Source organism: Sebastes umbrosus, chromosome 11 (assembly GCF_015220745.1).
Source record: "Sebastes umbrosus isolate fSebUmb1 chromosome 11, fSebUmb1.pri, whole genome shotgun sequence".
In the NCBI taxonomy this organism is placed as follows: Eukaryota; Metazoa; Chordata; class Actinopteri; order Perciformes; family Sebastidae; genus Sebastes; species Sebastes umbrosus.
Window position 1 is genome coordinate 19,166,625 of NC_051279.1, and position 22,148 is coordinate 19,188,772.

The window sequence follows — 22,148 nt, forward strand, 5'->3', positions numbered from 1 at the left end:
TTTAGACCAATTGCTTTGGGTAATGGTCGGGAAGTAAGACGTAGGTACGAAGTAATTGTTTTGGGTAATGGTCAGGTTTAATCACTTCATGAGATCATTAAGAATAGTTGTTCAAATGGTAGCAACAAAGGTATTTCAGAAGCGTGATGTTGCACATGATGAATCTGATTTAATAGGAGCTTGGCTTTAGTTGATTATACAGAAAGGAAGAAACCAGAACAATCTGGCACAGAGGAGCATAAGACCTAAAGAGGAGCAGGGAAGTCAGTAGGTATTACATCCCAACATGCAGCCAATTTGTTATTTGGCTGACATTCTTTATAGTTATGATTATTTCTGTAACTTCGGTCTCCACCTTTTACAGGCCTGCAGCACTGTCTATGGGAGTGTCCAATTTTCATGTTTAATTGTTGAGGGGGGTCTGAAACCGTCACCTATATTCCATGCACGTTTGTTTAATTTGATAATGAGCATGTTGGCCTGTGTAGCCTCAGGTCTCGCTTAAGCACAGGGATACTGTTGCAGCCAAGCGGCAGAGAGAAAGCAGACTTTCGTGACAAAATGGCTCTGGTTACCCGTTTGCCTCAGCGGCATCACAGAGGATTAAGTTCCTGTTTGCCGTCTCATCTCACCAGTGAAGGTCCGTGTTGACAGATGTTGCTCCTGTGTCACCTCTGCTTGTTGCCGGATATTATATTTGATAAATGTGGAGCATATACAGATTTCCTCTACCATGTAATCTGCTTGTGTGCATGCCAGTGCAGTCTCCCACTGACTGGTCGGGGCAGGAAACACATCAGTGTGTCTGTCTGGAGCAGAAACGCTGCTTGTTTATGGTGAGGCAGCAGAATGATCTGCCTTCTGTGCTGATAGGTTTTTTTTCTCTCTGTGTCAGACCCACTGCTGCCTGATTGTCAAAAGGAGTAACAGTCTGCTGCTGGCGCTGCGCCAAGTCTGAACAATCACACAGCCTTTGTGCAGGCGGCATAAAAGCCTATTTGTCAGAGAGCCGAATTAGGAGGGGGGTTGTTGCGCAACTCTACCTGCTGTGCTCTTGTCCACAGTTGTGTCTACGGGGTTTGTTTGTATGCTTCTTTAGCTAGTCGGGAGGTTAAAGGCACAATCTGGGATACAAAATGTAAACAAAAGGGTGGCCCCCACCATCAAAATTCAAAACATGGGATTGAAATGTACTTTCTCTGTCAAATTAATTGAGACGACATAACAACTAGATCTGAGTCAATGTTTTTATAGTTTTTTTTCACATTTTTGATGCAAACACAGGCAAACATTTAATTATAACTGCCTGAAAAACACTGATAATACTCTGTATTTTTCTCATGGTCAACAATCCCACTGTCCAGTATTGACTCTGAAGAAAATAATAATAATAATAATCTCTGAAAAAAAGCCACACTGTTGCACCAGGCAACTTGTTCCTTCATTACCATGAACATGACCAATGTAGTCAGTGCTGAATACACTGTCCTACTGACATAAATACACACTAACGCAGCAAATATATATTATAATCCACGGCTGAAAACAGTCCCCTGAAATTCACTATTTAATCCTGTTTGAGTAACATTCATTAAAACTACAGTGTCCAACTGTTGAGAGATGAACGCATTGATGGTGTTTTTCATGGGATTTGTTGTCAGCACTAAGATAAACATGGAATAATGCCAGTCTTATCCTTTCAAAAAGGGCAAATTTGACATAAAACTTTGTACACAAATTAGAGCGTGGGCTTCTCAGCAGCCAAATTATTCTTCATATGACTCCAAACTACACCGCTCTCACATTCACTTTCACATTTGAATAGAATTGGGGTGCATTGTTGTCGTCTTTGTTTTGGATTGTCATTCAGACATTGTAAGCAGTTGACAGGATGGTGATAGGGTCTTGGCATATCTTCATTAACACGGGGGGCGGAGTTGACCTCTTAGCTGCTTCCATCATTCATTTTCACCTATCGAGGCCTTTGCCCTGTTCTGTTCCACAGCCTGTTCCCGGTGGTGTTCAAACTACAAATATCGAAGGGTTTGAATAAGACTGAACGGTATAATGTGTAATCATTTTGCACTTTTGCACAGTAGCTGAGTATACAGCTATATTTTCTTGTCAGCACTTGCCTGCCTCGGGCATATTGATGGCTGCCTTAGATTCAGAGAGACTTTCTGTTTCTTTATCTTGATACAGTTGAGTGTGTATCACCCTATACACACACACACACACATAAATAATCACACATGGCTTAATGTCCAAATAACATTTCTCTTTCTCTCCATTTGTCTTTTTCTCTTCACAGAAGAGGCAAGAAACACAGCATTATTCTCCGAACACAGCTGTCCGTCAGAGTGCACGCCTGCATCGGTGAGTAATAAACTGCAATCCAAACTGTATATTTGTCACTTCTCACTCTATGCTGGACAATTTATCTTTCTCAGTGTATATCACCAGTGAGGTATGAGCTTTAATTACCTCCATTACCAGTGGATTGTTTTATTATGGTCCTTGTTTAACTTGCACAGTGGCAGTTTTGGGAAATAGCCTAGGATCTTAATTTGAGCGAGAATTAACAGCATTTCAGCAACACTCCGAGGAAACGGACCGTTGGCACGGAGCAGAGCCTGAAAACATTTAATGTTTTTGGAGTTACTGTGTTCTGTCACTTTGTTTTATTGGGCCTCCTGGTGTCTTTGAGTAATGTGAGGGAAATAGCACAAAGAGCTGAGTGAAAACATATGCAAACGTGCATGCACGTGTGTAGCAACTCATAAGAGGTTGGGTTTTGATTAAACCTGAGGATGCTAACTACCTAAGCCTTTACCAACGCTACAATGTACTCTGTCAGATTTTGACTTTCTGGTGAGATGTATGTATAATGCAAGAAATTAATAAGTAAGTAATTTCCCAGTGACTTGTAGTGTTTGTTAACAAAGAGCACTACAGTCGTCAGTAGCAGAACACACATTCTTATGCTAAGACACACAGTGCCTCGTCTACAAGCTTCTAGTGTAAAAATAACCCAATGCCTGGAAAAGCTATTAGGCTGTAAATTGTCAGATTTCAAATTTGGCTGTATTTCTCTGTTGCAGTAGAAGTAAACCAAAGGCCCAGACATTTTTCATTTGAATGAAGTCACTATGATCTGAGAACTATCTCTGACAGTTGTCTCTGATTTATTTATTCTACCTGCTGATGCATGACGTGTAATGGAAAGGTGGAAGATGGATGGAAAGTTTCTGTACTGTCATGACAGCTCAATAAACTATTGGTGGTGATAAACAAGAGAAATGATGAGGAACTTGATGAGGTCTAGTTTGCACATGTTGATTACAAAGACAATTTGTCTTTGATGCTCTTGACACTACAATTATGTAACTGATACAATAAACTAAGCTTTTCAAACTTTGCTAAATCTCATTGTCAATAATATTGTTGGGAGATGCTCCCTTATTTTATCACACTGGATACCTAAAAGACATTTCTAGTCACATGCTGAACATGGCTGAACCATGTCCACATACTACTCTGAACTGGCTTCACCTTATTCTCTGCTCCTGCTGGTGCTTGGCTTAGCTTAGTGGAGCCTGGGGAGTGGCAGACAGACTTGCTGCTGTTCTGTAAGTGGATGATGACCCTCTTTCTCTCTAAGTTGACAGCCACCTGTTGCCCTTCTCTAGTCTCCCTCAATGGCTGCCCGCGTGGCTAGCTGATTTATTTCCTCCAGGCGAGGTGGTCACTGTTGCTGTTAACTTGTCCAGTCATTTGATCCTAATTTTATCCGACTAGAGGGCTTACCTCGTAGCCCCTTGAGTGCAGAATTACTGGGTGATTGTCCCGCTCCACACAGGAGATAATTCGTTAGTCTTCCAAAGACAAATGGCATGGTGTTCTTTAGGCGATGCACTTGCTCTGTATTAAAGGATTGAGCATTTCCCTGCTGTCAGTTCATAAAGGCCAAATGTCCCCAAAGAGGAGCCCCTATACTATCAGTGATTTTTCTTTTTGAGATGTTCTCTTTAAGAGATGTTACGCCATGAAAAAAAATCTGTTACAGCAAATTGCCTTTGGAGAACAGCCAGCACGAAATGTACAGAGGCATCAGAGTGGCTTTAGCACCGTGATTTCTAGGATCTCTGGAAATCCTTTCGAAATGCTCCTTTTGTTTGAGTCCAACAAGCTTGAACTAATAGAACCACTCTTAGCTTCAGGTCAAGGGATCCTCGTATCAAACATTACCAGTGCTGTTTGGATGTGATGTGTTTAATGCATAGAGATCACCGTGACGTCACCCATTGGTTTGTGGACTGCCGTCTTGAAGCCTCGAGTTCAGCATTTTGACCGTCACCATCTTGGTATTTTGCAGCCAGAAGTGACACGAGAGGTTGGAGCTAAGTACAACTGAACGCTGAATAACACATTTTCAGGCGACCAAAAAGGTTATAATTAACTTTCATGAACTGAAAACACACTGTGAGAGGGTTAAAGTTGTAAGACGAAAACACGGACAACTCCCAGACCGGACAACGCCGTGGTAGCGACCTGTCAATCACAAGGTAGCCACGCCCTAAAGCATGCCCTGCTTCATGGTCTATTTGACTCTAAATGAGACCATAATTTACTAAAAGAACATCATGCTGTATTGAAGAAGACTTGAATCTAGCGATTGAACCCATAAACTCATGTTTACAATGTTTACTGAGGTAATAAATCAAGTGAGAAGTAGGGTCATTTTCTCATAGACTTCTATACAATCAGACTTCTTTTTGCAACCAGAGGCGTCGCCCCCTGCTGGCTGTTAGAAAGAATGCAAGTTTAAGGCACTTCTGCATTGGCTTCACTTTTCAAACCTAGAAGTAGCCCACTGGTTTAATGTCACATTTTTAATGTATCCTCACTTAAAATTGGGTGCTAAATTAGCACAGCCACATTGTCAATATATTTTGTTTATCCCCAGTCCATTAACACGAGTGATGAGTTGTTTACAATCGTGTATGTAATCTGTGTCACTTTTTTGTGGAAAACCCATCGCATGTATTTGAAGTTTTAATTAAGAAGTACATAACTGTGTTTATGTCTTCTGGTTTTTGGGGTTTCTCCAAATGTACACATTACAGAGCTAGCTTTCACTTTGTTTGTGTGTCTGTGTGTATGTGTCATGATTCGAACCACAGCAGGACCTAATCCAGGCTTCCCTAATCATAGTCATTAGCTGTCACATACATATGGTTCTGCATGGGCCAGGCAGAAATCTATGCAATCAGAGTCAGTGGAGGAAGGAAAGTGCTCACCCAAAAGAGCTAATGGTTTATTAAACTGCTTTTTACCGACCTTCCTCTGGCACAGTGATTTGTTTTCATCACACAGTGAAGCAGTCCAGGCTCTTTGTTTACTAAAAGTGCAGATCGGGCACCACATAAATGTTTATCTCTGGGTGTTCTGCAGAGTGTAGCCTCATTATCATGAAGCTTCTCGGATATTTGTCTGTATGCATGTTATAAACAGTATTACTTGATGTATGTATGCATCAGTCCTTTCGTAGGAGAAAAAAGAAAATCACTTTTGAATGGCTGTATTTTTGTCGTTTAGATGACCAGTAGTGGTGATGGTTTCGTCTTTGTTTATATTTGTTTGACCAGCCTGGGATTTGCGTGTTAGCATTGGCCACAGCCCGTTTAAATGGTTGTGCTCTTATTGTTGTCGGTGGACTAGATGTGGTAGCGAGGGCCTGATTAAAGCAATCCTGTGCTTATTTTAGCGTTGTCTGCAAGTACAGTAGGTCCTCTTTTTATGTCCCATTTTGTTTCCGAGGCTCTCCGAGTTGCCGTGTTGTGATGACATGGAGAATTTGAAGACAGGAAGAGAGACAGAGAGAGATTTAGTGTGGGCTGCTGGACGCCCTAAATGAGGATATAGCAAGTTAAGAATTAACAAATGTCACATCTGTTTTGTAATCATCAGCAGCTCTTGCAGAGTAAAGACTCCAAACAAGCTTTTGTTGAGTTCATACAGATGTTCAGTCAGAAGCTGCTCCTCTGGCAATTAATGACATTTATGCAATGCTAGGCTAACATTTGATGTGGTAAATCTATCAACTGCAATCCAGAAATAGTCATAACAAATCCTTTTTTCTGGAGCCAGCTCTACATCATCCACACATCACAGATAGTCAAGTGGTGCAAACTTCATTTCTTTGTTTGCAGCAAGTATAGTTATTATTCACAAATGTAAAAAAAATCATACATTTGAAAGCTGAAATTTGTTGGCATTCCCCTTTAAGAGCAGGTTCACATGTCAACACATTGATCTCAGCTGAGGAGTGACAGCTGTAATAAGAGGTGACACATTCTTAGTGGATTATCTGCCTTGTCTTTTACAACCTCTTATAATCCGGGCTCAGCACATGATTCATTGTGACCGCTGCGTTTCTTTTTTTGCGCTATAATTTTGTCAAATTGGTAGTTTTGATCTTCAGGTTGACATCTGAAAACTCTGCGGTTGTAAAGATGGAAGACGATGAGCAGTAAATTCTCTACGATTATCCCTCTGCAAACCGTGTTGGAGGGATGAGTTCCTGGCAGCTAACAACATAGCTGCATGGAAATGTACACTGTTAAGTGTGGGCTTTTTCAATGTTTGTTTATCTAATTAGTGTATTATTATGTGTGTGTGTGCCTACTGTAAGTGTGTGTGGGGATGTCAGCACATTGAGTTAAGACGATAAGATCACCTGCGGGTTATTGTGGCGCTCCCATTGAACCACAATGTCTGTCTTTTCCACACGCTCTGCCAGATCTGCACTAAGCCATCTGCAGTTTTGTGACTACACATAAAAAACAATTCCAGTAGTTAACCTGCCCATTAAAAAGAAGATCAGCTTGAAATGTTTGCCATCATTTTGTAAAGAGCCAAGAGAGTTACCCAACGTTAGGGCTCAAATCCAGTTCTCTGTATCAGGTTAAATTCATTCTGGGAAAATCTATTAATACCTTTATTTCACATTCTTATCTGGTTATTAATATATAGCTTTGTCACGGTGCACCTTCGTATTAGAACACATACTTCCTCAGTATCCTCAGTATCCTCAGTGTCCTCACTTTATAGTCACACTAAAGCAATCAAATCCAACATCTAGTCATGTTTTTGTGACGGGAGAGTGCCAAGCAAGCGGGGGAATAATTAAAAACATGCATATCACGTGGCACCCATGAGACACAGAGGAAGATCAAATGGCCTCTTTGACTTCCCATAAAGAGACCCCAAAATGGGATCATGGACTTAAAGTCACCCCAGGGGGCCAACGTCAACAACACTGTGCCAAAGAGGAGAAATCTGAGGCAGCAAACATCTCAGGAAGAGAAGCGGAGTGGGTCTTGCTTTTCAAAATCACAGCTCTTAGCAAAACTAGATCAGTGGAAGGTTTGATGGTATCACTCACATCACACTTTCCCTCACTCTGTTTTATATACTCTCTGTTTGGCCGTGAGCCCGACACCCCCATGCAGAGAGATAACAACGTAGTTTGAGTTAATGCTTCATTTATGGGCAACAGTAAAGGACAATGTTTCCCCTCATTTTGTCCCACAACTAAAATGCAACTTTTTCCATTTTTCGGTAGGATTAGAGCTAATTGTTGGCTCTTTTTTGCAGATTTGCTTCACATGCTGTAAAAAGGTTGTAGACTACTACTGTGACATTAATTTGTGTAAGCACACTCATGCGCTCACGTTCACATGCACACACTCATGCAAAGGCATGCACATATTAAGAAGCCATCTGGTTCCAGTTGTAAGGCCCCTCAGCGCTGCTCCTCACCCGTCCAAAAAAAGAAGAGAGCTGTCTACGTTTTCATCCAAGAGTGGAGTATTTTGTTCTTGCTGTGTTTACAGGATAGAGGTAGAAGTGTGAGCGTGCAGCAAGACCAGTGGACAAAAATGTATTCCTAACCAGGAGTCCTATAGCCTTATTATTGAGTTTCAGTGCAGTAAATAATTATATTCTGTTCCCTTTTATTCTTCTCCATTTACTTCTGACAACGAGCCAAACTCCTGCCAGAAAGATTGGATGATTGGTTAAAAATTAGTTTAACGTTTTACAGTCCGCTCATAACAAAATGTAGTTTTTCAAAGTGGCACGTCCCGACATATGAGTTGGACCACTAAGAGTGGATGCCATGTGAACCAGACCACTCTGGGGTTTACCACTGCTGCGAGACTGGAGCAGTCCTTGTCGAAGTGGACAGGTGTGTAACCTCAGAAGCCACAGACTTTAAACAGCTGACTGCTCAAAGGACGGACAATTTGGAAGGAATCTGAGTTTGTTTTCGCTCAGACCAACATTTATTTGATATCTGCACAGAATTGTTTATTGTATATTTACACAGGGGTCTAGGATAGTTTAGAGCTTAGGTTTGAGGTGCCTCTCACAGCTGGCGTTTGCCCTCTCTCTGTGTCCTTAATGGGGGCAGGACGAAGAGGAGCAGACTGAGAAAACACGTATATGAAGTTGTTTGCATTCATCTCAATGATTTTAAAAACCTCAGGAATCCATTGGTACCAACCATGTCATACTAGCTTGTCATGAAGGAGCCTAAATAATGCTTCAAATTTATGCTAAATTTTGGCAAATAAAAACTGGCATGGCCATTTTCAAAGGGGTTCCTTGACTTCTGACCTCAAGATGTGTGAACGAAAATGGGTTCTATGGGTTACCCACAAGTCTCCCCTTTACAGACATGCCCACTTTATGATAATCACATGCAGTTTTTTTTTCAGGCAGTATAATTATTATAGTATAAGTGTTATTTTCACCTATTCTAAAATAGTCTATTTGAATATTTCTGCATACTGGGGTCCCTAAATAGTCTTGAAATTGCATAAATTGGGCATGACTGGAAAGCTGAGACTCTTGTGGATCCAATGAGTCCAATTTTATTCTTGTGTGATGGTGTTAGTCCACATAGTAGCCATTTGACATAGTGACTGTTTTTACTCAGATTTTATGCATATTGTGGTGTGTTTTTCATACTATGAAAGTTTTCTTAAAATTAGATTTAAAAAATTGCAATAAATCACCTTGCTTACAGTATCGCAATATATCACAATATATTGAATCGTTACCCCGGTATCATGACACGTATCACATTGCCAGATTCTTGCCAATACACATCAGGTACAATGAATGGTTGTTGTTTTTGCTAGAAAAATAATTTAAACAGTTAATAAATGACCATCAAAACAGCCGCCTATTATTTTTATGTTGATCAAATAACCGATTTATTGACTTATTGTTTCAGCTCCAAACCAGTTGTTAGATTTTATTTTATTTTGAGCAATGGGTCAAATTAATTTACCTCGGTAGCCAATCATTTATGTCTGCTATGCTCTACTAAATGTGCCTCTGTTCTACATATGCCACCACTATCATCTATCTCTGAACTTTTAGCTGTGTTTCAGACAGTGCTTAATTCATCATCTTTGTCATATTTGACTTTGGGTTTGTGGTTACACTATATGGGCATTTGAGTGCCATAGAAAAAACCTTAACCTCGAACTCAGTACCCCACTGGCCTCCAGCCAAATCCGAGTGTGCCATGGAATTCCATCTCACATCCTCCCTCACATATCATGCAGGCTCCTTTTCTTGCCTTCAGCTTTGATGTCCATGTCTTTGTAAGGAAACGTCTCTTTCCCTCTCTGCATCTACCAGGAGAATATGAGAAATGCTTAAGAGAACCAAAACACTTCATATTTTCTCTGTTTGTCGTTACAGTAACTGTCACTCATCGAACAGCGTTGTTATTTCTTCTCTCACCTTGGATCAAGTGGTGTTGCCACAGCTGGCTAGCTTTGAATCGTGTACCATTGCTGTTTTGCTTTGAAGGAGGATTTATTGGATTTTTTTGTCACATTCATGTGCGGAGATCGATTTAGTCTTTAAGCTGACATCAGCTGAAAAAATAAAGATTGTCATGACCTGTTTTAGGGAGATTTGACAGTCATTTTTGCACAGCTTTATTTATGGCAGTGTGTAAATTGAACCATTGGACTTTTGTTACTCACTCTGGAAACTGGCAGAGAGACTTTTTGCTTATCATTTCTCACGTTTCCATTCATGTATTTATATGAGTATTTTGAAATATTGCATTAGAAAAGCTGTATGGAAACGGCAAAATTTGATAAAACTTCCTTGATTGTGAAAAAACGTTTTTCGCTTGAGGTGGTTTTTTGCCTTTGTCGAAAAAGAGTTGCTGCGCTAAATGGATTATTGAAACAACTTTGCCAAATAAATTCTGACGTAGCGAACATTTACCTCAAATGACTGATCAGCTGTTTCTGCTGTTGGAGTCTTCCCAGATATTCCCATAACGTGTGAATGCTTGTCTTCGTCTCCAGACTTGCTGACATGAAAGAACAATTAAAACCTCTCTCCATTTTTCTCTCGTAGATGTTTAGATTGCCAAGCTTACTTGCTTTGTTCGCGGTTTGCAACCTCTACTTCTTCTACTCTGTTTACTGGTGGATTACAGCCATGCGCAGCCTATAGCGCCAACTTCGCTTAAAATTCCCTTGAAAATTGAATGGGAACACTGCTAATATTTTGGCGTGGAGCGAGTCACAATTGTGGTAGCTGTCATGGTCTCTTTGCTCTGTCTCTTTCTTTTTAAATAAATGAAAGACAGGGACAGTAGTATCACCCTGTCTTCAACCTAGAGGTGTAAGAAAATATTAAAAAAAATACTGTATCGAGTATCAAAAACACTGAAGCGATTTTTAATTAATAGTTTACATGCAAAAATGAACTCAGTCAGTACTTTATTTCACTTGCAAAGAGATGTGCCCTCTCAGATTAGTGCTGTGATGTTGGATATTACATATTACAGTTACTGTGATAAATGCAAATCCCACTGTTCTGATTGCATAATTTGTTTTTTTACTCCAATTTTATGCATCGCAATATATCGCCTTACTTACTGTATCGCAATATAGCACAACATATTGAATCACAACCCCTGTATCATGAAACATATCGTATCGCCAGATTCTTGCCAATACACAGCCCTACTTCCACCTCATTGTGCCTTTGCATCCTCCCTCTGACTCAGCTTCCCATGCCCTGGCCACATATGCCACTTAGAGGAACCTTGCAGATTTCATGTTTCTATTTTATCAGCTAAACAGAAGCTGCTTCAATTCATGCTCTAAAGCAGATTAACAATATCCTTTTTTTTTTTATCTCTCTACGACTCCGCTCCGTGCTGCAGCTCTTGGACACCTGTGGCTTCCCATGTTTCACATTGTGTTGTGGTGACTGGCTGGGGGCCAACAGAAACTTCATCAGCATATTGTTCATGAGCCATTTGGCAACGGTAGAAAGTATGTGGTGTTTTGTAGTGATGTGTTAATGATTTGCGAGCCGTCCACACTTGTTGTGGTTCACAACAGTGTAGCCACCCAGAGCGGAGGCATAAAACACAGCTGTGGGATGATTACGGATATTGTAGACTGTATTGTGATCCATTGTAAATATTACCTAGGTCATCAGGTATCTGTTTCGTTTTATCAGCTTCAAACATGTTGAAGGCCAAGAAGCAACTATAGTTGTTATTTTTAGAGCTGATGTAAGCTCAAGTCCAGGGCAGAAGTGGGATAAGTCATATTTATATTGTAGGGCCTTTAATGAAACATGATACCGTCAACCTCACAAGTCATTTATTTAAATTCTATTCACTTTTTACGAACATTCAGGTGAGGGAAGGATTCGGGAAGATTCTGTAAAATAAGAAATAAAGAATAGAGCATGTGATGCAATTGATACTGATGAAACAGCAATAAGAAGTCAGGAAATAATATCTTACTGATATTAGACTTATTTTTTACGATGCACAAAGATTATGATTGTTGTTATTATATATATATTGTTCTAATTGTTTGTTATCACTATTATGTAGTCATATTATTTCTTTATATTAATCTTGTCTCTAGGTGGAGGCTTCAGATAAGCCCAGTGGTTTTTTTTGCCTCTTTCTGCACTGTATATTATTCATTTATTTTTTTGTTATGTTGTGTAGTCTTAAATTGTGCAAAAATAAATAAACAATGTTGACAAACTGCATAATCTGCAAAACTCAGCATATCAAAAAATGTTTAAAATCGCAATAAGATCATATTGTGACTTAAGTATTGTGATAATATGGTGTCTTAGGGCCTCTGGTGATTCCCACCCCTAAATTAAACCACGTTTTCATCAAACTCAAAGTACATTTTAAGCAATCAAAATTACAAAAGTAACTGCAGTCTTCTCACTTGCCTTTCGATTAAGGCCTCAATTGAAGCTGAAATGCTCGATCCTCTCACCTCCATTCCAGACGTTGTCGGGGGATTGGAGAGCCCGGTTGAAATAAAGAGCTCAAGCACCAGGAGAATCTCCTCTTGCAGCCCACCCATGGCTCTGAAGGGGAACCACTCAGAGTGGCCGTAGCAGGAGATGATTGGACAACCTTTGTCGCGTTCTTTGAAGCAGAAGAAAAGAGTCATACAGTAGATCGAGAAAAAAGAGAAGAGGCCTCAATGCCTCGCGTGAATGTCGGCCAAGAGCCTACTTAATCGGTTCAGGCATGTCGGGCAGTTGGGATGGCTCTATCTGAACTGCAGGTTACAAGAGTGTCTGTCTGAAACGCATGTTGCACACGGTAGTGAAGTGTCTTACAAATGCAGAACACTGCAATGAACATGTTAATTAAGAAAGCTTTTGTCACTAATAGCTTTGATGGAGCTGAGGAAATTTACAAGTGCAGAATGTTCTTAAATTTAACAAATTTTGATGGGAAAAAATAATAAATTCAGCGCTAATTACATTTGAACAAACAGCTTACCCAATCGTACTCCGTGGTGACAGTAAAAGAAACATTGTCTGCTTTTGCTTAGTCTGGATTATAAAGAGGAGTGAAAATCTCTATTGGTATAAATCCATAAGTGATGTGTCCTGAAGTTGTGAGGAAAGCGAGCCGTGTTTACATCATTGTTGTGGTTAAAGCTAAGTCTCATCTTTCAGGGAATATGTCAGACTTTGTTGTGATCCATTCAGATCTATTCATATGTGTTGTATGGTGGTTTTCTCAGTGGTCACTTAAGGATCATTGAACACACAAAGCGCTAAAATGTTTTGCTTAGACCTCTTGTTTATAAGATAAAAGCCTGTATATAAGCCTTTAATCTCTGTGTTTGGAAATGTGAAAAATGCTTGAATCTCTCCCAGTGTCTGGACCTCAGAATTCAATGACATCAGTGGCTGTTCGCTCTGCTTGTTCTACGATGAATGCCTTTTGTATTAGCGAGGTTCAACACAAAGCTAAGAGAGGCCGTATAGGGTTTCATTCAGAATTTGCTGTTCACACACACACACACAAATACTAAATACAGGGGGTGTACACAATATACAAACATCTGTTCAATGAAATGGATTGCATTATCCTCTTTTGCATTATAATATCTTTTTTTTTCGTTTATATTTCCAGAGGTGGGGGTTAGGAAGTAGACGAGACTACTTTGAAATATAATGCAATCCACTGAAATGCCACCACAAGCTAAAGCCTCAATCAACGGCTTTCAGGTGTCATTGTTGTCACTCGCTGTACTTACATATAAAACATGAATAGGAAATGGCCACATGAGTAGTAGCTTTACTTTAAAGTGCTCTATACGATATCCAGAGCATTATTATGGCAGCAAACAACTGTTATAGAGGAGTAATGTCTACCTGAGCAGAGGATGAAGTCGCTCTCCCTCTGTGTGTTTTTGTAATCTGAGATTCTCCATGCTTTGTTGACATAACTGTGCCGGCCATAACCGTGCCTTTGTATTTGCTCCTCTGGCTAGCTCACGGCCGCCACTCGGCACTGCGCTCATACAGGGGTTACATCTCATAACGCCGTCCCAACCAAAGGCAACTTTGCAGAAGCGTAGCACCCAGTGGTCTATCACCCGTATTGATAAATCCAGTTTGAAATTTGAGGAAACCAAGGGACAGTATCAGATGATCCAGAGTGTCAGCTGGCAATCATCAAACATGACGCTGGATCTGTAACAGTATAGGCAATCTACGTTAGTATCTTTGCACTTTTCTATCAAAAGAGGCAGGGAGAGCAAACTCGTTCATCGGCTTTGTGCCGTAGACCACTGATGACCTTATGTGGCAAAGATGGCGAGTAATTTTTGCTGCACTTCATGATCATTTTAATTTAGTTTGGCTACTTCATGCAAAGAAAGCAATCTCATGTGTCATCATGAACCACATATTAGCCCCAGACTCCCTCCTAACTTTCCACTCCTGCAGCTGAGCACAGCCTACCGTGGCAGGCAACAGGAGCAGCTGTGTTGGAAGGAAGTCATGGAGGAAGAAGAGTATGATTTCTTCTGTTCATCAATGTAGAGAAAACATCAGACTGCTAGGTTCAGTGTTTACTTCAAAACTGAAGTCAGGATCATCAGGTCAGGATGATCAGTGTGAGGTGTTTATCTGTTGCAACACAACTGACATTGTGAGACAGTTAAACAGCTTTTACACATTTATGACTCTTGTGACCTTGTTCCATACAAAGGGGTACTTAACCTTGGTTATTCATCTATACTATTATTTATTATTTAGTCACAACGCACAAAACCCGATGGATCACTAGGCATGTGGACTTTTTAAAACGTCATTATCACTGTTGGCATACAGTGGCTGTCTAGCCCAAAATCTGGTAACTGACTCAACATTGCTGTCTACGCATGCTAAATCTGTGCACACACCTGCTTTCTGACAACTGTCGTCTGCTACGTTTTGTCCCTATGAGACCCTGTCACAGGCCAGAGGTCAGACTTCTTTGAATACACAAACACATTCATCACATTTTGATCAGACCAGCTAGTTTCCAGTGAGTCATATTACTGAATAATGAAAATGTTTATGGTGTGAGGCAGACTTTTACTCCCAAAGGTCATATTCTAGAGCCCTGTTATTAAGTGAAGAACAAAACACACCAGACAAACTCTTTTACAGTGCAGACTATAAGTGTAGTACACTAAATCAAAGTGCGCCCCAAGTCAGTTTACTACTGCATGTTGTACCCGTTATACAGGATTCTATTGTCAGTACAACACTTCATGCTTTGTTGGTTATATTTATTGAGCTAATGTTTAGCGCCCATTGAGGAAGAATATACACTATAGTGCAGTAAACAGAGTTACAATACAGTATCTTCCTCACAGCTGTAAGATACCTTCTGCCAGTTTTTGTACAAAATCTCTTGTTTTGTCATCCTGGAACAAATGTAACAGTTCTTCTACTCCAGGAAGCATCTTCAGATAACATCCACATACCTCAATGACTTGTCTTTAGTGCTCACCTGGATGTCTGAGCACAACAAAGCATTTACATAGTTTCAAGAAATGTTCCCCCACTTCATACTGATCAGTAAAATTAGAACAGTCAGCTGTTGCAGGCTGGAGGAACTCCTAGACTACCTAAAACGATACTAAAGGAGACCCCCACCCTGCCGTGTGCTGCCATCGGACACTTTTGTGTCTCAGCATTTAGAGGAAGTGTTAAAGCTCAACCTGCCAACCAGACATGTCTCTCTGCCGAGGCTTGTCCTGCAGACAGACAGACAGACACTATCATTTCACTTTATTGTAACGAATACTGGTGTTTTCTTCAAACTTGGCACACAATAAGAGTTAGATTGAAAGATGTTGTTTGGGCATGAATACATATTGTCACTATGACATTTAATACTTACAGAAACAGAGAGTGTTATTGATGCACAGCTGGGAATGAAATTAACACCAGCCACCTGCCAAATAAAGGGTAAATGTTGGCTGTGGCAAGTAACAACTCAGGTCACCTGCCACCATGGCAGATTTTTCTTTAAGTTCCATTCAGTTGAGGAAAAAACTTAATTTCAGACCCTGATACACAGCCATTTGGTTTCATAACAAAGTCTATGGTTTTATATAGGGGTGGGAATCACCAGAGGCCCCATGATATGATATTATCACAATAGTTAAGTCCCGATATGATCTTATTGTGATTGTAAACATTTTGCGATATAGTATTGCGATAAGATATATTTTGATATATTGCGATTTATTACTTTTTTCAACTGCATATTATGCAGTTTGTCAAAATCTGTTTTATCTAATAAGATACAATTTTCACGCTGTTCATCTCAGAGTTTTCATTCACATATCTTGAGGTAAGAGGTCAAGGGACCCCTTTGAAAATGGACATGCCAGTTTTCTCGCCAAAATGTAGTATAACTTTGGAGCGTTTTATAGAGTTATTTCCGACAAGCTAACATGACATGGTTGGTAATGTACCAATCAACCCCTTAGGTTTTCTATTTTCACATGATACCAGTGTCTTCACTCTAGCATAAAGACTGAGCCCGCTACAACCTCTAAAAGGCAGAATAGCGGCTGGTTGTTAAGAGGTTAATAGTTTATATAATAAAATTACTAGAAAATAACAAAAACAATATAAAAGGCATATGGAATATATTAAACAGTATTATTAGAAACCGTTCGACGAGCTCAAGTTACCCTGAATATTTTATTGATAATGATAGGTCTTTAAATGATATGAATGATGTGGTTAATGGGTTTAATGAATTTTTTGTAAATGTGGGACCAAAGTTGGCAGGAAAAATCAATGACACGTCTCCAAAGGATGGGGAGGTTGTTGAAAGCCACATTGCAAGAAATTCAAACTCAATTTATATCAAAGCTACAGACAGAAAAGAAATCATAGACATAGTTAACAAGTGCAAGAATAAAACATCTACTGACTTGAATGGAATCGATATGACGATAGTCAAGAAAGTCATTGACAGTATTGCAAACCCCCTAACCTACATTTGTAACTTATCATTCATAACTGGTACATTTCCACATAAAATGAAAACTGCTAAAGTTATTCCACTATATAAAACTGGGGACAAACATAATTTCACTAATTACAGGCCTGTATCTTTACTTTGCCAGTTCTCTAAAATATTGGAGAAACTGTTCATTGGAAGATTAGATAACTTCATTGACAAGCACCATTTACTGACAGACAGTCAATACGGGTTCAGAGCAAACAGATCAACAGCAATGGCATTAATGGAGCTAACAGAAGAAATAACCAGTTGTATTGATAACAAGAAGTATGTGGTAGGAGTATTTATAGATTTAAAAAAAGCATTTGACACCATTGATCATGATATATTATTCAATAAAATGGAAAGGTATGGTATAAGAGGGGTAGTGCTGAACTGGTTGAGAAGTTATATAGGAAACAGGCAGCAGTACGTGCAAATAGGGGACTACAAATCAACATGCTCAGGTATTACTTGTGGGGTCCCGCAGGGATCAGTATTGGGTCCAAAATTGTTTATTATGTATATAAATGACATAGGTAGGGTATCAAGGACACTGAATTTAGTTTTATTTGCAGATGACACAAATATTTTTTGTTCTGGGGAAAATCTGCAGCAGCTTTTGGAGGTGGCCACATCAGAAATCAGAAAATTGCAACGGTGGTTTGACAGAAATAAATTGTCATTAAATTTGGACAAAACTAAATTTATGTTATTTGGAAACCAAAAAATAGACATACCAGTACAAATGATAATAGATGATGTGACTATTGAAAGAGTATATGTAAATAAATTTCTGGGTGTAATACTGGACCACAAAATCTGCTGGAAACCTCAGATAAATTATGTAAGAACAAAGCTGGCAAAGAGCATAGCAGTCTTAGGGAAAACAAGACACACACTGGATCATAAATCACTGCACATTCTGTATTCTTCACTTGTATCACCATATCTGAATTACTGTGTAGAAGTTTGGGGTAACACTTATAAAAGCAACTTACAACCATTATGCATACTACAGAAGAGAGCAATCAGGATAGTAAATAATGTGGGATATAGGGAACACACGAACACACTGTTTTTGAAGTCACATGCATTGAAATTTATGGATTTGGTCAAATTTAAAACCGCAATAATTATGTTTAAAGCAAGACATAATTCACTTCCGGGCAATATTCAAAAAATGTTTTGTGACAGGGAGGGGGGTTATAATTTTAGAGGAAAATTTAATTTTAAAAAGCATTGTGTTCGTACAAAAAAGAAGAGTATGTGTATTTCAGTCTGTGGGGTGGATTTGTGGAATGGGTTAGGTGATGGGTTGAAGGGGAGCACAAATATAAATCAATTTAAAAAGCTATACAAGAAAGATATTTTTGGGAGGTATATGGTTGAAGAAGAGTTGTGTTAAAGGTTGGTTATATACTTTTTAACTCCGGATGTATTTGTGGGTTGTAAATAAACTTGGGATGCTGTTCATATATTCAACTTAGGATGTAAATAAATCTGGGATAGTTTTTATATTATATTATATTATTTTATATTATCATTCTATGATATATGAGTTAATAGAGGAGAAGTGAGAAAGGGGTAGGGTAATATAAGTTTTTCTTCTACCTACTCCTTTTCGGACACTGTAACTCTTGTTTTGTTTGTTATTATTTTGTATCTGTTTTTATTTATTATATGTTCGAAATAAAGTCTTTCATTCATTCATTCATTCAAAAAGATCGATACTTGACGTCCATGAATCAATACAATACTGCCATGCAAAATATCACAATACTATGCTATATTGATTTTTTTTCCCCCACCCCTAGTTTTATGTTTTCCTTGCATAATGAAACGATACATAAAAGGGACTTTCAGCTCTTTTCAGGGACTGCCTTACATGAGGGACATTGCCACATTGTCCTGGTTTCCTTGACAAGCTAAAGGGTAGATCTCCTACTTCTGACAGCAGAGAGCCAGGGTCAACTGGGGTTAACCCTGTCTATCCCTCTGGGCCACCTGGAGACCCCCACCGCACAGCTCACCAGGATTATCCCACACCCTCCTACACATGAGTTACACACATATTAAGGGCCATAGAGGTCATTTCTGTCTCTGTCTCGGTCTCACACACACACATACACACTTGCTCTCTCTCTCTGTGTCTTTGATGACTGTGTTCTTGGATGCTGATCCTGTAAATGCTATAGGATGAAAGGGGCTGGCTTGGCACAGGCCTGTTTGACCTCTATAGCTTCGGCTATGGGAGCTGGCTGCACCCTTTTTTTGTTTGGGTTGACTCTCGAGGGAAGCTGTCACCCCTGAGGTCAGCCGGCGGGGGCGGGCTGAGTGACTAGAGGACCACCTCCTGTCACCATTGAATGATTTATGGAGAAGAGACACAATCCCAGCTCCTGTAAGCTACATTCAATACTGAAGCCACAACATCATCACTTCAGTCTTCTGCCTTCCTCTGTGGTGTTTATTGGGGCATAGTTGGAAAGAAAATCTTTTAAAGAGACTGTTGGGCATGAGGTTGACTTGTGTTGATTTCCTTCCAAGACATTACCTCTTGGACATTCTGTAGATACCTGCTCCCCTTAGAGAGATTCTGTTAGGTAATGGTAATGTTTGTAAATGGTAAAACATTTTTATTTTACTTTTCATTGGCACACAGAAGAAAGGGGTTAAGTGGAATTCAGTCTCATGCATTTCTTCCTGTGGAAAGTTCCCGAATAGGAGAAATGATATTTCATTCCCAGTCTGGGACATTTCACATATGTCGGGTTTTTTTATGGCTTAATTTTGCATTAATCTGCCGCCCCATATTTTTGCGCGAAACCACTTTTCGTGCCCCCTGTTTCTAAATTGAGAAAGATGGTTTTGGGGGGAGGGAATAAGACATGGAGGAATGTTCCCCTGCTAAGACGTCATGTGGTGTATGACCGTGCACACCGCCAGGCCGCGCTTTCCAGGCCCTCTCAGAGGGACAAGCCTTTCCTGGAAATCTCAATTTACCTCTGAATAATAGAAAAGGGACAATATATCACAGACGTGTACGTCCACATGAAACGAAGAGCAGTTAGTGAAGAGTTATGGTAAGATGAGGAAATGCACTTAAAAATGCACTTGATTTGTTTGCCTTTTTGTATTTGATGACATCCGTTATTATTCTTCACCTTTGGTATCATGTTATCAAGCCAGCTTAGCATCCTGTGTCTGGTTCTCTATTCTCTCTGAGTGTATTTAAAGTACACATGGCTGGTCCCTGTTTCTCTCATCTATAGTAACTAACTATAGACCTTGAAGGCATATCACATAGTACAGTGCTATGGATCTCAGTAGACGTCTTGAGCCAGCTCTTTTTCGTCTGTTCCCCATCAGGCGAGCTGCCTCAGCAGGGCCTCAGCCTGCCCGTGAGTGGAAATCTTTGGCCCGTGTTATCTTTGGAAAGTGTCGAGTCCACAGAAACCCAGGCAGAGCATGGAGTCCAGTGTCAGCTCGACATCCCCGGCTCACTATTACTAAGGAAAGATGGAGACATTGTGCTGCTCTAGAATGAAGATGAGTTGAAGAAAGCAGTAGAAAATAGTGATGGACCATCTTCTGTAGCAGAAAGGAAACGTTTCCTGCCTGGTTATTTGACTGCGCCTGAGAAAAACTGATCGGTGTTGCAGATTATTGAACATTTTTTTTGGAACAACACAAACAACAAAGACCAGTGGACATCCGGACATGATGAGCACTCTCTGACACTGACATGATCCAATGAGATGGTCCAAGATTGGACGTTGCTTTTAGCTGACACAGTTAGGGTTTTTTGTGAGGGAATGTGGGACAAAGAGCTCCATATGTGTAGTAGGCTGCTGTAGTGTAACCCAAGTCCTGTAGTGAGGAGGGCCTCATCCACTTAATGCAGGAATCCATCTCATTCTCCCTGTCTATATTGCTGTGATTTTTCCCTTCATAACGACCCCCTAAGAGCCAGCAGGAGATTGGATGGCCTCCTATACATTGTGCATGTTGTGGCGGGGCATGACAAATTAGCACCCTGCAGAAATGCTGAATTTCTATGGATGTTTGTCTCATCAAAACAGCATGGCCATTTCCTGACTTGGCAAACAGAAGGCTCTGGTATAATGGAACATTCATAAGGCTTTCAGACAGGGACAGTTTCTCATCAGATCTACGGTTTTCACTTGATGCAAGAGTTTATCTCATTATTATTATTACACAATTTCATACTTTTTGAACATAGCCGGCTGTGCATCCCATTTGGAACCGGATGAAAGTACACTGTATAATTAAGTATACCATGGTACACTGTGTAATACGCTGTAGTCTATGTTTAACTCTCAAGTGACTGGTATCAGTTTCTACCCCAGGCACTACATACCTGAATATTTTATTGTGGTTTTAATCTTATTATGTATCGGTATTATCATATATTGCTTTACCATAAATTTAAGATATCACATAACTTTTCAAGTCATAGCCACAGATTTGTATAGAAAGCCAACTTTCTCCGGCATCAAGATATCCAGTAATACGTACTCAGACCCCAAATATACTCCATTCACAAATGGGGATAGGAACACATGTTTTTAACGACTACAACAAGTTTACGATTTATGATGTAGTTAATAAAAAATACTGACGCCAACTACAAATTAGCTGAGCCCAAGTGAAGCCCAATTACTCCATTTAAACAAAACCACAAAGGTATTCCGTTTAGTTGTCTTTGGGCTTAGCTAACATGTAATGTTATACTGCACGTTTCATCTGAGCAATTAAAATATATATATATAAATAACACTAAATCTATTTGCAGCAATGACCTTTACTGCACCAAGGTTTCCTCTTTTCCTGGAGGAATTATTTGAAATGCTAGACGTAAGCATTTAAATGTGATTATTATTCTTATCATCACCAGACCAACTGTGTCAATTGCTCTGCTTGCGTGACTTAAAATATCCCATCAGCTGTGCTCATAATACTGTAGATGTTCTCTGATAGATAAAGAGTGGTAATGAAAGAGTGACCTGAATATTAACAGAGGGGCTTTGTCATTTGTTTTTTTGCCTTTTACGGAAGAGCCGAGCATCAGCAGGCGGAGATTGCAGTTTAGAGACTTCCCCACTTGTCACTTGCCACATATGTCTAATGCAACATATTGTATTTTGATCCCATGTGCTTATATTTAGTGTAGCCCCCGTCTGTTTTAAACTGCTCAGCTGGTGACTCATTAAGA

General features: G+C 39.8%; 1 protein-coding gene across 4 annotated transcripts in view; it reads left to right on the forward strand.

Annotated features, from left to right (window-relative positions):
- The window catches only part of fhod3b (formin homology 2 domain containing 3b), a 99,028-nt gene that overhangs the window by 13,762 nt on the left and 63,118 nt on the right, over positions 1 to 22,148 (forward strand). For all 4 annotated transcript variants that reach the window (XM_037784010.1, XM_037784011.1, XM_037784012.1 and 1 more), the window contains exon 3: positions 2,312 to 2,376. In XM_037784010.1, coding sequence (XP_037639938.1) covers positions 2,312 to 2,376 — 65 coding nt within the window. The remainder of the gene's footprint in view (positions 1 to 2,311; positions 2,377 to 22,148) is intronic.